At 34.9% G+C, this 21,439-nt stretch overlaps 2 protein-coding genes across 2 annotated transcripts; one reads left to right on the top strand and one right to left on the bottom strand.

The window, feature by feature from the left end:
• The first annotated feature begins 277 nt into the window (after positions 1 to 277).
• Positions 278 to 15,453, top strand: LOC126831751 (Golgi reassembly-stacking protein 2). The gene is made up of 11 exons (XM_050562406.2): positions 278 to 430; positions 1,877 to 1,957; positions 3,775 to 3,932; positions 4,525 to 4,570; positions 5,037 to 5,123; positions 5,610 to 5,740; positions 7,477 to 7,606; positions 7,814 to 7,877; positions 9,026 to 9,139; positions 10,363 to 10,485; positions 11,732 to 15,453. The coding sequence occupies exons 1-11, from the start codon at positions 368 to 370 to the stop codon at positions 11,908 to 11,910; spliced, it is 1,176 nt and encodes a 391-aa protein (XP_050418363.1). The 5' UTR covers positions 278 to 367; the 3' UTR covers positions 11,911 to 15,453.
• A 2,018-nt stretch (positions 15,454 to 17,471) lies between these two features.
• On the bottom strand, positions 17,472 to 20,069 carry LOC126831741 (uncharacterized). Its single transcript, XM_050562393.2, has 2 exons — positions 19,782 to 20,069; positions 17,472 to 19,170 (listed from the first exon to the last, which is right to left on the bottom strand). The coding sequence occupies exons 1-2, from the start codon at positions 19,978 to 19,980 to the stop codon at positions 17,489 to 17,491; spliced, it is 1,881 nt and encodes a 626-aa protein (XP_050418350.2). The 5' UTR covers positions 19,981 to 20,069; the 3' UTR covers positions 17,472 to 17,488.
• Between the last annotated feature and the right edge of the window lie 1,370 nt (positions 20,070 to 21,439).

Genomic DNA, 21,439 nt, shown 5'->3' on the forward strand with positions numbered 1-21,439 from the left:
AATAGCCTAGATTAATCTTTTGGTGCTCTTGTCGAGCCTGTCCAACCTCGTGAGTTTTCTCCTAGTACTCCGGTTTCCTCCAACTGCTAAAGACCCCAACGCTCAAGGCAATGATTGAAATAGAATTGAAATCAAATTATTATGTTAGTCCAGAAATGACCTCGTTTGTGTTGAGTGGATACCAAACCCTATTTTCTCTCTTTCTCGCCGACGCTTACAATAGGTGTACTGATCGAAGGGAAACAACTCCTTTTTATGCTTGGAGTTGTGCCCCTTTGAAGCTTCCGGTGCCACGTAAGAAGCCATATTGGTTGTAAAGCTAATAGCGACTGCTTTAGCAACAAGAATTACACCAAGTTTCCTAGATATGGGAGGATCAGTCAGCACCGAAATACCTGGGGGTGGTACGGAGGGATACCATGTGCTACGCGTAAGTATTTTAAACATATTGTGTTGATATGTTTACGCCCAGTTTTATTATTGAACGAATGTGAATTGCCTACTTTAGACTTAGACTCATCATTCGTTTTTATCAGAAAATTGTTGTTTTGTAAAACATGAAAACGAACAAATTAAAATTATTAACATCACCGAACGCAGCAATCAGTACGGAAAGGATTTGCTAAATTTACATTGGGATTATGGATAAAAATGCATTATTAATTTATATATTGTTTGTATATGTTGATGGATCTCGCTCAAACGAGGCATGACCACCATTCAATCACGATCACCGTACATGTACGTCAACACCCTCTCCCTTCCACGTCTACAACATTGAACCAAGGCACATGCCTTAACATATGTATTAAAAATGTAATATCCATCCATGTTCACATTACACATAAAGTTTTTCGAACAGCAATTATTAGTCTGTCATACTCATGGGCATTGCTGTGGCTGTGCAATGATTGTTATGATGCCTTGATATGACATATGACGTCATGCTACAAGTACAATTAAATGAAATGGTGTTTAACATCCTAATGTTCTGCTCCGACTGGGGTAATGAAGACGGGCATACACCATAAAGTGCACCTACTCTTATATCGAAGTCCAACTGCCAAGGGATCTTTTACATGCACGTCAATGTATACACGGGACCTTGACTAGACAGCTGTCCTTGTCTGTCCCTCCGACCTGCACCACTGACGAGGGTAAACCACTTCGGAAAATCCTGATGAACTTTCTCGGCCAATGCAGGGATCAAACATCCGACCTCCAGGCTAGCGAGCCAGATTCTTACCCACTTAGCCACCATGGCTCCACAAGTACAACAATGTACAGTGAGGTTTATTAGCAGCTTTGTTCATAAAGTCATATCAATCATGATCATACATTCACATTTTAAAATACGAAATATAGCTGAAAGTCCTCCAAATATTAGATGCTCAAAGAACTTCGTCTTGTTAACTATCTGTAATAAAATCTTATTATTACCTACACCATAATCTGTCAAAGATCTTAGTTACTTACACCTCCAAAATTTTATTTTTGTCTATAAATAATGACTTGATTTACAATTATTTTAAAGAAACTTAGTCTTGAGTGTATGAGCTTATTGTACCAGGTTGTGTAGGCCTACATTTTCATGGTAGGCTCAATATATAAGACAAGTTACATGTATGTCTCGACCCCACGACTTACCATCATTATCCAATTTTCCACCCATGCCTCCTCACAAGCTGTATCTAATGACATTATGCGCTGATCAGCATAACATTTCACAATTTAATCCATTCAAAGTTAATAGTGCATTGTGTTCTACATTTAAAAACTGTCCAAAACTGTTTTTAAGATGCTATTTTAGTGAGCATACTTTTTTTGTTTTTGTCTGCCATGAAGTTTTACTTCTTTTTCTTTTGATTAATTTTAGGTACAAGATGCATCCCCAGGTCACATTGCTGGATTAGAAGCTTTCTTTGACTTTATTATTGCTATTGGTAACACAAGGCTTGTAAGTTTATTTTTGTAATGTTTTTATTTCTAAAAAAAAAACCAAATGGATAGAAATAATACTTTATACGTTATGGTACACCTATAGTTGAATCACTTGGAGCAAAGCGAAAAAAGATGACTTTCACAGAACAAAATGAAAAGTATATTCAAGGCCATGTGTTCCAGATGGTACAGTTGCCTGTGTTATCACTATTGTGAAAGCAGACATTAAATACCGGCCAGCAATAGTAATAAGCTTTAACAAATATTATGATTAACTTTCAAGATGAATAATTGTTTACAATCAAATTTGAGTATTAACATATTTATTAATCAGCAGATTATCTAGTCAAACAGGACATATTCATTATGTCCTATGTCAATGCAGACAAATAGGATGTTAGACTCCATTTCATTTTATTTCACCTATTTTAATAGATAAACTTATTAAATTTATAACCTTTTCTCTAGTCAAATTTATTACACTGACTACCATCATAAAAACAGTGCTCCCCTCTCATGAAAAATAATTTCAAATTTTACAAAATGTTAAGGTTTAGAGTATGTAACATGTAAATAGGTTAGAAATAATATTCAAGTGTTTCCACAATATTGCAATTTATTATAATTGTTAATGGCCATTGTTATTCTGACACTGCCACATAATAATTTGACAGTTTTATAGTGCAACTGTCTTAATGTCGACAGCTTGCATGTACATGCAGTTAGCTATAGTATTGGCTTAAAGTTAGCTTGAATATTTTCTGCAGTTTAAGCTGTGCTTTAAATTAACCATGGCAAGTGGCAAACCATGCTAGAAGGCTTAATAAAACTGCCATATCAAATCCTCTCTTTTCTAACACTATTAATTCCAATCTGTTTCACAGAGTATTACGAAAGTCTTCTAATATCTCTGTAAAAGATGACTACCTTCAACACGTGACTTTTCATCACACGGCGTTAAATCATTAGCTCAATGGCGCATGCATTGTGTACATGAGACCGTGCTGGTTCGGGCGGAATGGAGCCTTTTACTCATTTTAATACCCATTTACACTAAATACATGTAGGAGATAATTTTTACCTACAAATACGTCAAACGTCTTTATTTATTTTTCTAATACATAAGAAAAATGTTTTAGAATATTATTTGTCGGAGGAAAAAAGTGAATATTTGTGGCTCATTAAGTCGCATCGATGTCATCCTTATCAGTGATTGTCGTGGCCTAGCAAATATTCACTGCTGATCAGTGTGTATTTATTCAATAAATATTTACATATTATAGAAGTACAATATATAATTATGGAATTTGAGAACAAGTCAGAGCTTATATAAATTCATCAAATACTTTAAGGAAAAGGTGTTCCAGTGATCTGACACATGCTTTGTCGATTTAAGAATCTATTATCTATGCAAATTCATGGTTTCAATCCCAGGGTTGTATGTGACAAGAAATAGAGTTTACCCTGGTTAATGTCATATTACACAAACTTTACAATACACACATTATGACAAATATTTTCATTAAGAGGACAATAGTTTTCATTATCAAAGCAGATTTGCCGAAGAAATTGTGTTCATGTAAATTTAGCTTGAGTGGGTATCCATGAGATTACAGTACATAAACTCTATCCACTTATAGTCATGTTAAGAGGTTATACTTTTGATTGACAGATAGAGTTTGAATTGTATTAATATTAGTGCATTTTCATCACAAAACCCCCTACGTGTGAGTAGTTACATGCAAATAAGCAAAAGTCTTGTATGACTTCAGAATCTTTAATTTACTTATGACTATATTACATCCTTGTATTTATTTCTTTTAATATTGACAGAGCCAAGATAATGACACATTAAAAGAGTTGTTGAAAGCTAACATAGAGAAACCAGTAAAGATGGCTGTTTACAGTAGTAAAACACAAGATGTAAGGGAGGTAACCATTACACCAAGTCATAATTGGGGTGGACAAGGATTACTGGGTGTTAGTATAAGGTGAGTATTGCTGTTTTCTTATGCACACTGTATTAAAATAATGGTCCGTGCTATTACATGTAAATAATGTAAAATAATTAGTTGCTTAACGAAGGAATAACTTTGAATATAATTCCCAAGTTTTATTCTTGGTTCATTCGAACCAGTTTATATTTCAATATGTCTGAGAAATACTAGACAATACACTGCACGCACTGCTTTTTTTCCCACATGGTGATAAAAATATTAAAATTGTGGCAAGGTAACAACGTTATTAAAAATATAATGAAATAGAAGGTGTCTATTGATTGGACAATTTTAAAAATAATACCTTATAAAGTAGAATTGGTTAATTTAACTGTAATATAGAAGTAGAATTTTCATGAGCATTTAATATGTTGGAAGAAAGATTCTATTTTGATGGGATTTTCTAGCCTTTATGAGTCTATTTTAAACAGTGGTTATTATCTAGCACTATTTTGTTTTGCCTTATTCCATATGTAGGGTGACAGAAAAAATTATCAACTTGAAAAAACTGTTAAGTGGGGCAAACCAAAAATAATACTCAATATAGGTTACATGTACTTAATTGATCTGTTTTGATTTACTTCAGATTCTGTTCATTTGAGGGTGCTAATGAAAATGTTTGGCATATATTGGTAAGTGATTGTCATTTCATCCTTTCTGTATTGTTCACCCTTTTTATGCCAGTATTCTGATTCTGTGATAATTTTGTGTTTTTTTGTTATAAACAATATTCTATTCTCAGAAAACAATTAAGGAAAAGACTAGGCGTTTGCTACCTTTCTCCTAAATCTGTGATCCTTAAATCCACAAAAAATCTTGTTGCTATGCAATTAAAAGTGTATGTGTATTATATTGTCACCCTGTCTGTCAACATATTTCTTGCTAGTGTGATCAACAGTTATCCGAAGAATTTCAAATCTGGCTGTGTGGCATAATTCCATGTGCTCTGCGTGGCTATCTTCTTTTCCTTCTTATTGAAAGGGATAAAATAAACCAAAATACATTATTTCATGCATGCAAGCAAAAATATGATGTAACAGAGAAAGAAAGACACCATGCTATTATTGTTCTTACAAACTATAATTTATTTTATTACAGGACATTGAGCCAAATTCTCCAGCTGATTTAGCAGGTTTAAAATCAAACAGTGATTATGTTATTGGTGCCGATTCAGTGCTACATGAGGTAGGAATAATTAAAAAAAAACAGCTGGCATAGTTCTGGAGCACACACAAAACCTAAATATTGGTATGAAAATTAGGCTAAATCAGGGGAAGATGCTATGGTTTTGCTGTGTGTTCTATGTCGTCTCTACAAGGAAGAATCCTGTCAATTTTCAAAATTTTTGGACAGTAAATTTCAAATCTGTTATCTTCCTACTCACATTTCTACTTTTATATTAGGTTGTGATTGTGATGCAGGATAAGTTCTCAAGGATTTTTTTTTTAAACTTGTGGGGGGGGGGGGGGGGATGGTTCATTTTGACCCCAAACTCCAAACAAATATAAAGGGCCTCTTGAAGATATCAGCTTATATAATGGATATATCTTATGAAATGGTTAATGACAGGAAGAAACTTAGAGTGCTATAATTGTGAGAGTGTGAGAGTGCTATAATTGTGAGATTGTGTCAGTGTGAGATGCTCTATTGATAATTATTTATTTGTTACAGTCTGAAGATCTATTTACATTGATAGAATCACACGAAGGGAAACCTTTAAAACTATATGTTTATAACAGTGATACTGATAGCTGTAGAGAGATAACAATAACACCTAATGGTGCTTGGGGAGGTCAAGGAAGGTTAGTATACATGTATATATGTTTTGTAGCATATCGTGTTCTGAATACCAAAAAGTAGGTACACCTTGCTATTTTTATACACCTATACAAGCGCTGAAATAAGTGTCCGGACACAGACAATGTCCGGGCGAATTGACCCCTTTTGACAGGCCAAATTGCCTTTCGTCCGGACATAATTTTCCGACCGTGTTTTTGTAAAACATTAAGTCAAAAATATTCAAGTCGATCGCTATTTATTATTAGACTCGAAAGTCCAGGACCAAAAATATCAATGACCCGAGTCATAGTGAAAATGTTACTATTTATATCTCGGCCGCTTGCAGATAAAATCTTCAATAATTTTTAGAATCGACTATTTTACGCTGGTTATATCAACGACCTGAGTCATAGTAAAAATATTACTATTTATACATGTATCTCTCTCCGCCGCGTGAAGATAAAATAATGAATAATATTGAGAATCGGCTCTTTTACACTGGTTATTCGAGTCTCGTAGCTAGCTTTGCATTACTTTCGTACTTTCGTATATGATTAGCTCTAAATCACACCTAACATGACATGTAATTATATAAATTATTAGTAATAAAAGTAATAATATTTTAAAATTAGTTTACAAGAAAATGTTCAAGTTGACTATGGATGTAATTAGGGACAGACTTTTATACGAAAATATCTCACTTTGTTGGACACTTCCGATGTGAATGTAAATAGAAGAGCCATGAAAACATGTCGAATAAAATAACTTCTTACTTTTCCCAACCCTCGGACACGGATATCCCGGCTAGTGGGACCGATCCAGAAAATTCAAAGACTGGTACTCTGTCTTATGTCTCTCATAAAGACACTTCTAAACGGTCGCCGTCACCAGTTCGAAAATTACAAACACGAACCGTAGAAAAGTGGATCAAAAATGACTTGGCAGATTCTGAACCATTTACGACAACTCAAGATGTCTATTCTTTAGTTAAATTTGAATCTTAATCAGAGTTTTTAGGATTTAGTCCCCAGCCCCACCAAAGAGATTAATGACATTATTATATGAACTATAAAGTTGTATTCCATATACATATAAAAACTTAAAACTAATTTATTAATAAATGTATGTATAATAATATATATAAACATAGTAAATTTCAACAGTTTTTTGGTTTAATATACTTTATAAAGTATTTGTCAGGCTGAAAATCTGAAATGTCCGGCCGAAAATCAGTTATTTCAAGACCATATAGAGGTCACAATTCTTATCTGATTTTGATAAAACTTAAAGTATGTTTATATCCCAAAGATCTAGGTTCCTGTAGATATTCATGCATATCGGAGTGTAACTGCCTGGATTATGGCCCCTGATTGTACGAAAAATCAATTCTTTTTTTTTGAGCTTGTTCTCTGTCCATCTCTTGCAAAATGAGGGTTATCTTGCATGGCAACCGCTTGTTGTCTCTTGCACATCTCCAAAACAATACCCGTTTATATAAAAGGAATGCTGAATTGGTTTGCAATTTAATCGTATCATTCTCCAAATGTGCTCAAAATTCCTCTAAACTGGCAGATTGATCTCAAGAGTAATGATGTGCTATTAATACAAAGTGGAAAAACAATCTTGTATTTTGCTAGAAGTTCATTCATTGTATCACATCATTTACATCTCAAACTTTAGCAAATAAACATGAATGTGTATTATTCATGTATCTGGTGGTAATTTATCTTTGTAATGTTTTTCATTTTGATATTTTCAGTCTTGGGTGTAATATTGGTTATGGATATTTACATCGTATTCCTAAACGTCAATTTCCATCCAACCTTCCGACACCAACTAAACAACCTAATTCTCAGTTACCAACAAAAACACAAGATGGTTTCTCAGAGGTTAGTAACAATTAGTAAATCTGTCATTACTAAAAGGCCATTGTCGATAGCTTGAGTGTAACCTGGCCCTTATGAATAGAAAAGGGTCTATGTTTCAATTCATAGAAATTCTGTGACACAATACATGAAAGTTACTGTTCTGTTTTTTTCTAAATTAATTCGCTAGTGAACTAGAACTCCATAATTATTTTGCTTATGATATTTCAGGTCTCTCTTGGTGGATCTTCTGGTAATATAACTCAAAATCTAACTAATTTGTCTTTAAATACAGGTAAATATTACTAATTAGTAGCATGTGTTAAACTATCTGGAGTATACTGTGATATATAGTCTACCTGCTTTTACCTGTATTGGTTGATAACAGGTCATTTACCAATATGGGCTGTCTATGTGCCCTTTCACACAATGAGTACAAATGCTAAAGATTACATAGTCATTGCATAGGTTACATAGTCAAACGAAAAAACTAACGTACTTCATTATCATCTTAGGTGTAAATTGTCATGTGTTAGTCTTAGGTGTAGTTCATAAAACCCATGTTCCTTACTGCTAAATACTTTCTACATCTGATTTATATGGCACAGTGGGGGTTGGATGGCCGAATGATTAGTACATGCGTGCTGTATCATAAAGTCTGTCATTGAGTCAACAGGCATGGTTTCGATTCCCCGGGTTGTACATGACAAGGAGTAGAGTCGCCTGTCCAACCTCGTGAGTTTTCTCCAGGTCCTCCGTTTTCCTCCCACTGCTAAAGACCCCTACGAGCAAGCGAATTATTGAAATAAAATTGAACTATATGTTAGTCCCGAAATGACATAGTTTGTGTAGAGTGGACGTTGAACCCCATTTCTCTCTCTGTCTATATATATATATATGGCACAGATAAATGTGGATGGAGTTCATAAGAGTGAGAATGGTAATAGTGACTGATGCTAGTGAACACTGTCAGAAATTATTAGAACACTGATTGCTCAAGTAATTAAATGACGGTTCACAATATAACATTGATATTTTTGAATTAATGTCACACGGATAATAACAATGATCTGGTATTTCTATTGTCTATCAGTTTACGATCATGATTATTATACAGTTGATCCAACCTCGTGGGTTTTCTCTGGGTCCTCTGGTTTCCTCCCACTGCTAAAGACCCCTATGCGCAAGCGAATTATGTAAATAAAATTAAACCATATGTTAGTCCCGAAATGACCTAGTTTGTGTCGAGTGGACGTTAAACCGCATTTCTCTCTCTCTCTCTCTCTCTCTATTATACGGTTGATATTTTAAATTAATGTACCCTGAATAATGCTTATGATAAAAAAATAGTGGATGTCAATACCTTGGTTAGACAGGTGGGGGGATAATATCACTCAGTGCCCTTTGAGGAAAACCTATGTTAAATTTTATTTTATGTTTCAGGAACTCCAACTATTCCCGTATTGCCGACATCAGTTGGTGTGCCTGTACCTTCACCACCCGGTGGAGCTAATCCTGTTTCCCTAACAACAAATGTTTCACCTCTTATCAACACAAGTAATACATGTTTATAGTGATAGTCTTTTATTAGATTGCTTTTTATTTTGTAAGATGCTGGCTCGCTAGCCTGGAGGTCAGGTGTTCGATCCCTGCATTGGCCGAGAAAGTTCATCCAGATTTTCCTGCGTGGTTCCCCCTTTTCAGTGATGCAAGACGGAGGATCTGACAAGGACAGCTGTCTAGTCGTTTAGATGGGACGAAAAACCAAGGTCCTGTGTATACATTGGTGTGCACGTAAAAGATCCCTTGACAGTTGGAATTCGATATAAGAGTAGACTGTAGTGCCGATGTCCGGGCAAAATTTCCCTCATATCACATTGTATGGCATATGCCAGTCTTCAATAGCCCACTTTGGAGCAGAACAGTAGGACATTAAACTCCATTTCATTTCCTTTTTATTTTTCTACGCACACACTGCTTACTGTCAGAAAGTTTGATGTGTATAGTGTTGTGGGTTTTTTTTTTTGTGGTTTGATGTGTATTGCATTTCATTTAGTTTTTTTGTGGTGGGTGGGGATGGACACATGGATCTCCCTGGATGTCACAGACTCTACCGGATCCCCATTTATTAAAGAAAACACTGAGCCAAAGACTTGTAATAATATCAATGGGGTGTTACTTGGCAACTGGGATTTTAAAACTGTGGCATGATTCCGATCTCACTATTGGTAGACTAATACATCCAGATGTTAACAGATAGCACATGAATTATGTCAGGACTTAAAAACCTAGGATTTGTGACTGTGTTGTTATAGTCATAAGAATCTTCCGTCTTCATTAACACAGTCAGTGCAGAAAAGTAGAATGTTAAAACCCATTTCTTTTCATAAGAATCTTCTGCCAATGTTTGATTTCTAAGGGGCGTGGTTCCCCCTTGTCAGTGATGCAGGACAGAGTGCCTGACAAGGGCAGCTGTCTAGTCCTTTGGATGAAACGAAAAACAGAGGTCCTGTGTATACCTTGGAATGCACGTAAAAGATCCCTTGGCAGTTGGAATTCGATATAAGAGTAGGCGATAGTGCCACTGCCCGGGCAAAATTTCCCTCATATCACACTGTATGGCGTATGCCCGTCTTCATTAGCCCAGCATAGGAGCAGAACAGTAGGACGTTAAACCCCATTTCATTTCATTTGATTTCTAAGGTGACTTTTCTGACCTATTGAATACTGAAAGTTTTTAACATCCGTTATTCATAATATTATGTCTTTTTATGTAACAGGTTTACCCCCTCCAATAAGTTTACCAAATTTAGCAGATGTACCTGGAATGGCATCAATGCCACCTATATCTCTACCTGGCTTTCCCCCGATTTCAATGGCTCCTTTAACTTCAACATCACCAGGTCAGTATTATTCATTAACAAATTTATGGCAGCCAATATCCAAAAATGAAAGTGTTATGTAAAATTCGCTGGATTCAATTTCATTAAATATGAAAAAGCAAGGGGAGTAAGTACTTCTCAAAGTATGCTAAGTGTTTTTGACTAAAATTGGCGATGCAGAAATTAAAATGTTGGTCAAGTAGCTTTGTGTCTGTTCTCAAGCGGAGCTAATTTTAGATAGATAGCACATACGTTTTGTATGTAATAATTAATAAAATATCTATGCTTAGGCTATACTGTCTCCACTAACTCTTATAATTAATGAAAACGATGTGCTTAGGCTAATTTTAGATTGTCAGTTTCAATGTTCGATGCTATTCAAAAAGACAAATGTTCAATTAATTGATACGAGTCCTCTATTTATGGCTTGTTTATTGCATTTAGCAACAATGACCATGTGAACATTTAACTGTTGTTTATTATTGGTTCAAATTTCATTTAGGAATTATTAACTCGCTACAATTAACAATTAAAATTATTATATATAGACTACCTTGTGACTACCTTGTCACATGATTTTATACAAAATTTGTACAATGTGCTTAAATACCTGTTGATTTTTCATTTTCGTAATGAAGACAATTAAATTCTAGACTTTATTTTTATTTATTCCTTCATATTGTTTTCTGTTTTTACCCATTTAAATTCAACAGATCTTTTTAATATATTATGACAATTCCCCATATTAATATATTGGAATCCATACTTCTGTATTGGAGAATTATGAGGTCACAAGTTAATAATATTGAAGGTCGTATATTAATAACTTATTTTGGGGCATTTGGGCATGCTAATAACAAAAGCAAGAGAACTGCACGACACTTAAACAAACAGAAAGTAATATTTCTCTTACTTAGTTAACCAAACACAATATTTTGATACAGAACTGAAAAACAACTTTATAATCAAAAGGTTTGTTTCAAAGTGGGTACATGTATTTAGAAATTCAATGTCTTTGTTGCAAATGGCTACCATCAGTTCTGTGCACCGCACGCCAAGAACTTGCCCTAACAGACTGGTTCAATGGCTAATCCCTCACATCAACAAAAATGCGAGTTATCTAACAACTCTTCCAGAACTACAACAAAACGAAATAAAATAGGATCTGTGTTTTAATCCGAGTGATACTAACAATGATGTCTTAGACTTGTATGTAATAATTGCCTAGAAATCTTCAATACAACCTGTTAATTACAATACTTTTCAGGTGTTTTGTCATCTTTACCACCAATGACAATGCCAGCTCCAGCACCGTTACCGAATTTAGCTGGTTTTCAACAATTCAATGCATCTGGTGGATCACCATTGACGACTTCTACAGAACAAGTTACACCTGTAGCTAGTGCAGGCAGTACCACTCCTGTTGCCACAGCAACTATGTCATAGAATATTTAATTTATGTGTGATTGACAATTCTGGGTGAAAGGTGCTGATTTTAGGAAGGCTGTTTTTGGTGAAATGTGACTGAAGAGACTGTTTTGTGATGGGTTTTAAAAGACCTATGAGGGGGGAAAACTGTTGGGATAGAAAATAGAAAAAAAAAACATACCTGGTCTCACGATATCAGCTGCATTTGTATTCAAATGATTGTATATATTCACAGAACTGCATCCAACTTTTTCTCACAGAAAATGACGAAAAATCTATAATTTGGCTGACTTTGTTGTAATTTAGTAGTTTATATTGACATGTAAAGCAGATTTTCAAATATCAAAACTTTTGGTTTTGTACACTATATTGGTAGCCAAGAAGAAATTTTCAATGTTGAATACCAAATATCATTTTATTTTGTATAAAGGAAGATTATTTTAAAAATATAACAGTGATCTGATATTCATATTCTCTTTACACCAGTGAACAAAGTATAGAAGTTATAAATTGTTATAGAAATGTATACTCTAATACATGTACGAGATGTTTTTTTAGATGATATTGTATACCCATACTATATGTACTGTAAAACCACATTATACTTACGGTGCGGCATTGACAAACCCTCTACAGTGGGGCTGGCCAATCTTTTACATACCATGCGTTAATTTGCTCACACAAATTCAAATGCACCATATAAATCTTGACCAACATACATAATTAGCAAACTGAATTTTTCGAAGAGTACAAAGCTTAAAATGTTCTTAAAGGACAAATAAAGTCAGTGGCTCTACAGAATCCATTCATCGGATCCAAAAAAGGATTTCTACATATATCTTGGACAATAATATTGACACTGAAACAGATTCTGTTTGTTTTAGGCCGATACCGTTATGTTTCATCCTTTAGAAAATCACTATTGTACATATTATTATGACTCAAAAGGAAAGATAACAGATGTTTGGTCCATGTATATCTGTGCATGAAAATGTTCCTGATAATTAATTGCTATGGAAATGTGATAGTCGTATGTTTGTAAATCCTGATAATTAATATTCTTATGAAAACAATTAATTCTAATCAATATGGATTTTATTCACTTAAATTATAGTTCTAGAACAAGGCATTGATATTAAATACTTGTATCACATTACATTATGTCGGAGTATTTTATTCATTGTTTAAGATAATTAAGTTATATAATGTAAAATAATGTATAACAATGCAATAATCATGTGTTAAAATGGATATTACCTCAGGTTAAGAGCGTTGAGTTGTCTAAGATACACACTAACACAAATCTTAAGACTTTGCATACTTGTTCCATGTATAAAATAACCCACAGGACACAACAGTCAGACCGTTTGTTGTGTAAGAATGGAGACACAAGCCTGTAGAAAAAATCTATTTGTAGCAAAGGAGAAGATTTCCCCGACCTAGATCATTTGTTGAATAAATTATGACGTTGTACACATCGGTCCGCAGTAAATTTAATGGCTGCCTCCAGTAACAGTTTTACACTGGACCACCGTATTCGAAATGAGTCATGTCACAAGAAGGAATTCTATCTATGATGCGATTATTCAGGTCTATCATCTATCATGACTGGAACATCATTGAGTTTCTTTTTTTCATGATTGAAGACTAGCATTTTTGAATGTATCAAATAATTTTGAGTGAGACGGAGTAGTGCACTGCTGAATTAAATATTTACTTTTTACATCCGAATTGTTGTATTTTAAAACATGTCGTGGACGTATTCAAAGAATTTACTGAAAATTACAAAATCTTGTTTGAAGGTAAATAATGAACAAGGATTTTAAAATACTTTGAGTAGATATGTTTTAACGTCATTGGTGTCAAAATGCCGATTATAACCTCTAATTTTCATCTGGGGGAGGGATTATCGATATCTCTTTTTAGCATGAACTTATAGAATTTCAAAGAAAACTCATCACTTTCCATAAATACCAGACAAGGTTTCTTGAACATGTGCATTTGGCATTGTTCATGCAAAATTTGATGAAAGTCCATGCAGGCATAACTGAGAAAATTTGACTTTTGTTGTCCACCTTTTCTTATTCTTTTTGGCCAAGTTTGGAACATACTCAGTGTGCATACTCAGCGCTCTTAAGAGTTGTCTTAGGCTTGTGTGTTAGGCAGTTCAGTCCATTAGTGGTAGAAATTGTGTACATTATTCTATTTTAGTGAATAGTAGCTGTCATACAAATCCGTCTAGCTGACAAAAGTGCAATAACTTTTGATGAAAGAGACATTAAGGGAGATAACTCTTAATATGAACACCATTCACTATTTAAATTAACTTCGGTTTATAGGGACAATTCATAAAATGTAAGATCTGAATGAATCTCATTATTGTATTGTCATCATCATTTAGGTAAGAAATTATATTTTGTTAAGGAACATTTGTTTCCTTAAAGATTTATGTCATTTTGGCTTGTAAAGATTTAATTATTGTAAATACATTAGTTTGACTAGGGCAATTTTTTTTTCTGTTCTTTAAATAAATGCATGACAATAGGAAAGACAATTCTTATCATCTCAATAGATGAAGTACAGCTTTGACCATTAAATTTCTCAATTTCATGTTTGGCATTTATCTTAATATTGTCAGTGACATCCCTGTGTTTAATATGGGGAAAATTTGCATCATAGATTGTATTAATTTCAATTCAGTAGTTATTTGTATTAAACCTAAAAAATTTGTCTACAATATCTTAGCTTTCGTGCAAATCTTCTGCATCGGTAGGAATATCATTGCAAAAGTTAGCCACAGACTGTTGAAAGGCATAGACAATGTGTTGTTTAGAGTGAAGATGACACACGATCAAATAAACCAGCCTGAATAAATACCAAAATTTAATTCATATTATATAAAGCATCCATTAAAATCTACTTATAGATTCCATCTTAATAAATCTGACTTTCAAACAGTTTCAGTGCTTTAAGATATTGTTACTTTGATTTCTTGTAATTGTTTTTTTTTTCTGTATTTGTTATTGTTTAAGTTTGCATTTTATTCAAATCACTTTAAACCATGTTCTGTTGTGAAAATTGTTCCAAAGTGGTTCTTGTAGATGGCAAGATGTAAATGTTATCAAAATGTCTGTTTTAAACTTATACAACTATTGATTCAGTCAGTGTTGTGGGAAAGATGCTAGGCTGGAGATGACAAGGCTTGAGACAGATTGGCTGAAAATAATATTAACAAGATGAAAGTTTTATCATGGGTACAATTAGCCCGAAAATAAGACATCACATCAATTCAAGATTATCTTTTTTCTAGAGGAATCTGGTTTCAAAATGCTAATATGAAGGTCACTTCTGAGACCGACTTTGCTTTGTCATGTTGACTGACCCAATTGGGTACTTCCTATAGTATATTTACAAGTTTTGGATAGACAAATGATTTCGACTTATCAGTTAAGCTTGTATAATGATGTCAAACTAATGCAACACTTATATCTTATATCTTAATGTATATTTATGAAAATGTAATACTATTTAAGAACTCATAAATTTGGGAATTTTTTCATTTTTGATCTTTATTGTTCTTTATAAGAAAGGTGGTGGAGATGGTTGTATGGTTAACGTCCTACTTTTCTGCTCCAACTGGGCTATATACATGTAGTCTACTGTGAGGGGAATTTATCCTTGACGGCGACGATATGGCCTATATCGAATTCCAATGTGTACACAGTACCTCATTTTTTCATACAAACTTCTTTGTGCCATCCGAAGGACTATATGTTGTCCCATGCCAGGCTCTCCATCCTGCAGCACTGACAAGGGGTAAGCATGCTTGAGAATCCCGACCAACCATGGGATCTCTAGGTTAGCTATCCAACACTGGAGCCACTGCGGCTCTCAATAGGAAATTGCACTCCTTACTTCTCACATGTCAGGTACTTTCTTCATTAGCCCAGTCGGTACAGAAATTGGACGTTAAGAAATGTATCCAGTAGTTCAGATGGTATGTAAATGCAAGGATCTGTGTACAAATTGTAGTGGGTGTATATGAAACCCTGGCAGTTGGAATTCGAGAAGGCGGAAATGCCACTGTCCAGGAAAAATTGCCCTTGCATTACACACATAAAATTTCTGAAATATTGTGTTAACCAGATGTTAATCCTCCTTCCATTTAAATGAAATGAAATGGGGTTTAACGTGCTCTGAACTGGGCTAATGAAGACGGGCATGCGCCATACAGTGTGCTATGAGGGAAATTTTTCCCGGACAGCGGCACTATGGCCTACTCTTATATCAAATTCCAACTGTCAAGGGATCTTTTATGGGACCTCGGTTTTTCGTCCCATCCAAACGACTAGACAGCTGTCCTTGCCAGACCCTCCGTCCTGCATCACTGACAAGGGGAACCACGCCGAAAAATCTGGATGGACTTTCTCGGCCAATGCAGGGATCAAACACCCAACCTCCGGGCTAGCGAGCCAGCGGCTTACCCTCTTAGCCACCCTGACCCCCCCTTCCCACATTCACAAGCTCTAGAGGCTAAAGTTAATATCCGATTGACTTAAAATTAATACACCTTGTTGAAGGTCATGAGACGAAGAAGCTTATTGATTTTCACTGCCAGATCTATGGTCCTTGACCACTTTGAAAAATCTTGTGGCCGCTCTCGAGACTAAAGTTCATATCTGATTGACGTTAAATTAATACACAGTGTTTAAGGTCATGAGATGAGGATGCATATTGATATTCAAAGGTTTCTGATTATTACTTCCAAAGTTATGGCCCTTGATATTAAATGTATGCATTAGTATAAGGCAGAACTAGAAGCCAAACAAATTCTAATGATTACTTAATAGGGTTTTACTTGTACTCAGATTTCGTTTTCATTACTGACAAAAGAAACAAAAGATGTGACAACCCTTGAACTATCTGTAAAAATTTTACCATAGACAGTTTTGTTTGTCGAAATAAGTGAAGTCCAAATTGAATGGCAGTCACTCACACCTGGTTAGTCCAGTCTACATCAGAGGTTACAGTTTGACACTTCACTTAGCCTCATTCATCAAGGTGCCTCATTACAAATTGCACTTGCGAGCATAAAGTACAGGCCTGCATGTTCTGGTTTTAAAATTGTTCAGTTTGTCTTAAATATTGGATATCAGGAGCCCATATTTTCACGGTAAGATAACCAAATGAAATGGGGTTTTACATCCTAATTTTCTGTGCCAACTGGATTAATGAAGACAGGAGGTAAGTTAACATCCCTATTGATTGGAATGGACCAACAATGTTTGTAATGTCGAAGACTCTGGAAAATAGTGAGTTAAAGCTTTACACCCTTTAAATAACATTGATCCTATTGGCTAATCAAAATCAAAAACAGAAATACCAGTTGTTTGGCTAAACATAAGCATGCCACGCCTCACACACGACACCCAACAATCCCACATTAATTGTTCACCAGTGAAGTTGATAATCAACAAGAGCACAGATTTTCTGAATGAGCAAATATAAATTTAAAGAGAGGGCAAAAAATATTTAACAAAAACATTTGTGGATGTAGTGTCACATAAACAAAAAATACGGAACAGTGGAGTTTTATTTAACCATAGTACAGTTTATTTTTTATATTTGTAATTTTTCTTCTTAATTTATTCACACTCCTATACAAGGCTAAATTTTGACGGTTATTTAGAGTGTAGGAAGGAATATCAAATATACATGTAGATTCAGTTGTATTATCCGCCATTTCTTGTATTGATTTCTCATCATAACATGTATCTTTACTGTTGCAAGATATTGTGTCACTGTCAGTGTCACTACCTATTTCAATAATTTGAGGTTCTTTAAGTGTTTCAGAATTTGAAACATTGACAGTTTGATAAGGATCACTACATTTTGTTTTCAAAGTGCCATCTTTATTAAAATCACACAAACTTGGGTCAATGGTATTTTTAACTGCATCCAAAGAACTTCCTGATGCACCATCCATGTCAAATTGTATTTGTGATTGTGGGTCTGGCAAAAAAGTGTTAGCGTCAGTCCCAACAATCTGCAATTTGACTAACTTTTTACCATCACCAGTTTCATCGTTGATGTAAACATATTTTGGAAAATTGGATAAATCTGGTAGGGTGCCATTTTGTTCAGTTTCATCATCTGTATTATGATTAAAACACGGTTGTATTAATATACTAGAGATATTTGGATGTACATTTAAATCTTTCACTTTTGTGCCATTAAGAGAATCCAAATTGGTTTCATGTGCCAAAGATATTTGCAGTTCTGAATGAGAGAGTGGTAAATCCAAATTGGATAAATCTGGTAGGATCTCATTCTTTTCAGTATCATCATCCATATCAGGATGGAAATACGGTTGTATTAATAAATTAGAAATGTTTGGATGTAAAGCTTGTACCCCTGTACTTCTGACAGAATCCAACTTGGCATGATCAGATGAAGATGCTTGCAGTTCTGGATTAGAAGCTGGTAAATCCAAATTGGTTTGTTCTGACGAAGATATTTGTAGTTCTGATTCAGAGGGTGGTAAATCCAAATTGGTTTGTTCTGACGAACACATTTGCAGTTCTAAATCAGAGGGTGGTATATCTTCTTCTTGCTCCAGATCATTATCTGCATACGTTAATAACCTCCTTAATTTTGTATTACAATTAGTCTCTTTCAAAACTTGGCTGGACAATGAAAGGTTTTGTTCTTGATCATCAGGGCAAAACTTTTTATTTAATTTATTATGAAGTAGTTTTTGATCTATCTGCACATCATCAGATATGGATGTAGAAAATTGCAGTTGTAATAATTCCAAATTTGTCTTATTATTTTCTTCACTTTCTACACCATTCTGTGATGACTCCCTGGATATTTCAGCTTTAATACTATCCGGAGATCCTTCCTTGCTTAATGTCTCAAAAGCATTCATTTGATATTTAGATATAAAATCAGAATTTTGATTAAGAGTTTTTTCAGATTCTCCATTTGTAATACAAAGTTGTTCATATTTGTTCGATTTTAATAACACACGAATGTCTACTTCTTTGAAGTTATCAACTGAACCGTGACACAACAATTTACAAGTATCCGACACAAACATTTCTGAACACCGATTTTCAGATTTATTTTGAAGACCCTCTAACTGGTTGGGTGACTCTTCCTTCATATTCTCTAGTTTGTCTCTTTTTCTTTTCTTTGATTTTACTGGCGATTTCGAGGAACATACAAATACTGAAGGCACATAATCCAGAGATGATGGGCTGTCATTTTTTTTACCTGTAAAATAAAAAAAGATATAAATGTGATTGTGAAAGACAGGTACACTCATGGAGTTTGATAAAAGTATCATGATTTCATGAATTTGCAAGTAAATGGGTCGGGTGGCAGGATAACTCATATTATGAATTTCGTTAAGGTTCTCCCTCTTGAATAATCTCACTAAATGACAAATTTGAATTAATTCCATTACGAACCATTTTTCTGTGTTCACTTAAATATTCAAATTGTGAACACTACAAAATGGGTTGAAAATATTTAATTTCATTTTGATTGGTTACTATTATATATAGTATATAACCAATTAAAAATCCCTGCAAAGTTTTATGACCAGAAGTGTAGTCCACAAAAGACTATTTGCCCTTTTGGAGCTCCACAGTAAGTCGTATTTTAATTGTGTTCTGTCTGTGCTACCGTATATTGATCAAAGCCGTTGATTGTAGTCTCGATTAACCACACTCCAAACATGGCGATAACAACAAATACGATGTCTATACAATGGCAATGTATTATACAGACATGCAATGACATTATGTAATAAAACAAACTAAACACAACTGAAATTAAGGTATTATTAACATTTAGAAATATTTAATGAATTATGAGATAACCTGATATAAAATGGGCGCTGCAAAGCCTCGAATATCTTGTTGGATTCCACGACCATTTCTCGTCTCGTGCTGCTGTTTTCACATTATTTATCCACAACTGGCGCCTTGTTTCATTAGCAGGAAATCTGTAAAACGACACTTCGCTTCTTTCTTGATACTGCCGATTGTGGCATCCATATGCTGAACAAGACAAGACCATTATGTTAACTAAATGCTTGACATAATACAGTTTTTACACATGAACGTTTCTTGACCCACTTATAACCTGCACTTGTGTGTCAATCTTGCCGTCCAATGTGGCGGACGGGTTAATCACGTGACCAATGGTTTCACGTATTATGGTTCAGTAGTTGGTTTACCCACTACCTTTTCTGGTCGGCGGACGTTAAATAAAGTTATTTCACACACATAAATACAGACTTCGTCAAACTGATATTTTACTACTGCTCCATTATAGTTTGTAATTCTTTCTTCAAGCTATATAGACTGGGCTAACGGGGTCAACAATTAGTTTCAAATTAAATGAAATGAAATGGGGTTTAACGTCCTACTTTTCTGCTCCTAACATGGGCTAATGAAGACGGGCATACGCCATACAGTGTGCTATGAAGGGAATTTTGCCCGGGCAGCGGCGGTAAGGCCTACTCTTATATCGAATTCCAACTGCTAAGGGATCTTTTACGTGCACGCCAATGTGTACACGGGACCTCGGTTTTTCGTCCCATCCGAACGACTAGACAGCTGTCCTTGTCAGGCCCTCCGTCCTGTATCACTAACATGGGGAAACCACGCCGGAAAATCTGGATGGACTTTCTCGGCCAATGCAGGGATCGAACACCCGACCTCCAGGCTAGCGAGCCAGCGTCTTACCTACTTAGCCACGTGATCCCCTTTCAAATTAAAAGGCCCTATATATATCTGTTGAATTTTTCTGTTACGGTCTTAATCAGCCCCAGTCGGAGCAGAACAGTAGGGGCGTTAACCCCCATTATAACGTGATAACATAATTTAATTAGCAAAAGTACAGGGCAATTAGCCGTGGCAGACCCATGATAATTGGTTGTTGGTGGTGGGGGAAGGGGATGAGGGGTCCTCCTATGAGAAGAATGGGTGTGTCGGATTTCTTTGGTGGGCGCATGTCTGGACGTGACGATTTGATATTATTAATGTTATTGGGCGGATTGTGTGGGGGGAGGGGGCTATTGAACCACAAGACCATCCAGTACCAACTCTTGCCCCTAATTTCGAGCATATTTAAATTGTTGCCTTTGCCATTAATAATATGTTGTCCCAATCATTATTACACTACACAAAAAGGGGCGAATCCTGTTTTAGGGGTAAATGTGAGTTTTCTGGTAGTATTTATGTAAGTGTTTCGAATGTTTGGATCTATGCATATTTTACGTAGAAATGTAAATGGGTTGAAATTGTCTTTTATTTAAAATTCACGCTATTTATATTAATTTATTCATTATTTTAGTGGTGTGGTTCTGTCGTATGTTGTTATCTTACTTTGGCTACAAATGAAACCTTGATATGCATACACGTCAGCGTTAATATTAGATGTTTGTCGAAAGGCAGTGAATGTAAAATAATTCTGATATTTTGAGTATTCCTACTATACAGATTCTTAAGCCAAATAAACAACAGTACTTGGC

The sequence above is a fragment of the Patella vulgata genome, chromosome 9 (assembly GCF_932274485.2).
Source record: "Patella vulgata chromosome 9, xgPatVulg1.2, whole genome shotgun sequence".
In the NCBI taxonomy this organism is placed as follows: domain Eukaryota; kingdom Metazoa; phylum Mollusca; class Gastropoda; family Patellidae; genus Patella; species Patella vulgata.

Coding starts and splice junctions, on each gene's coding strand:
- LOC126831751 (XM_050562406.2), top strand. CDS start 368: ATGGGAGGATCAGTCAGCACCGAAATACCTGGGGGTGGTACGGAGGGA. Junction 431..1,876: donor AGGGATACCATGTGCTACGC/GTAAGTATTTTA, acceptor GATTAATTTTAG/GTACAAGATGCATCCCCAGG. Junction 1,958..3,774: donor CTATTGGTAACACAAGGCTT/GTAAGTTTATTT, acceptor TAATATTGACAG/AGCCAAGATAATGACACATT.
- LOC126831741 (XM_050562393.2), bottom strand. CDS start 19,980: ATGGTCTTGTCTTGTTCAGCATATGGATGCCACAATCGGCAGTATCAA. Junction 19,171..19,781: donor CAGCGCCCATTTTATATCAG/GTTATCTCATAA, acceptor TTTATTTTACAG/GTAAAAAAAATGACAGCCCA.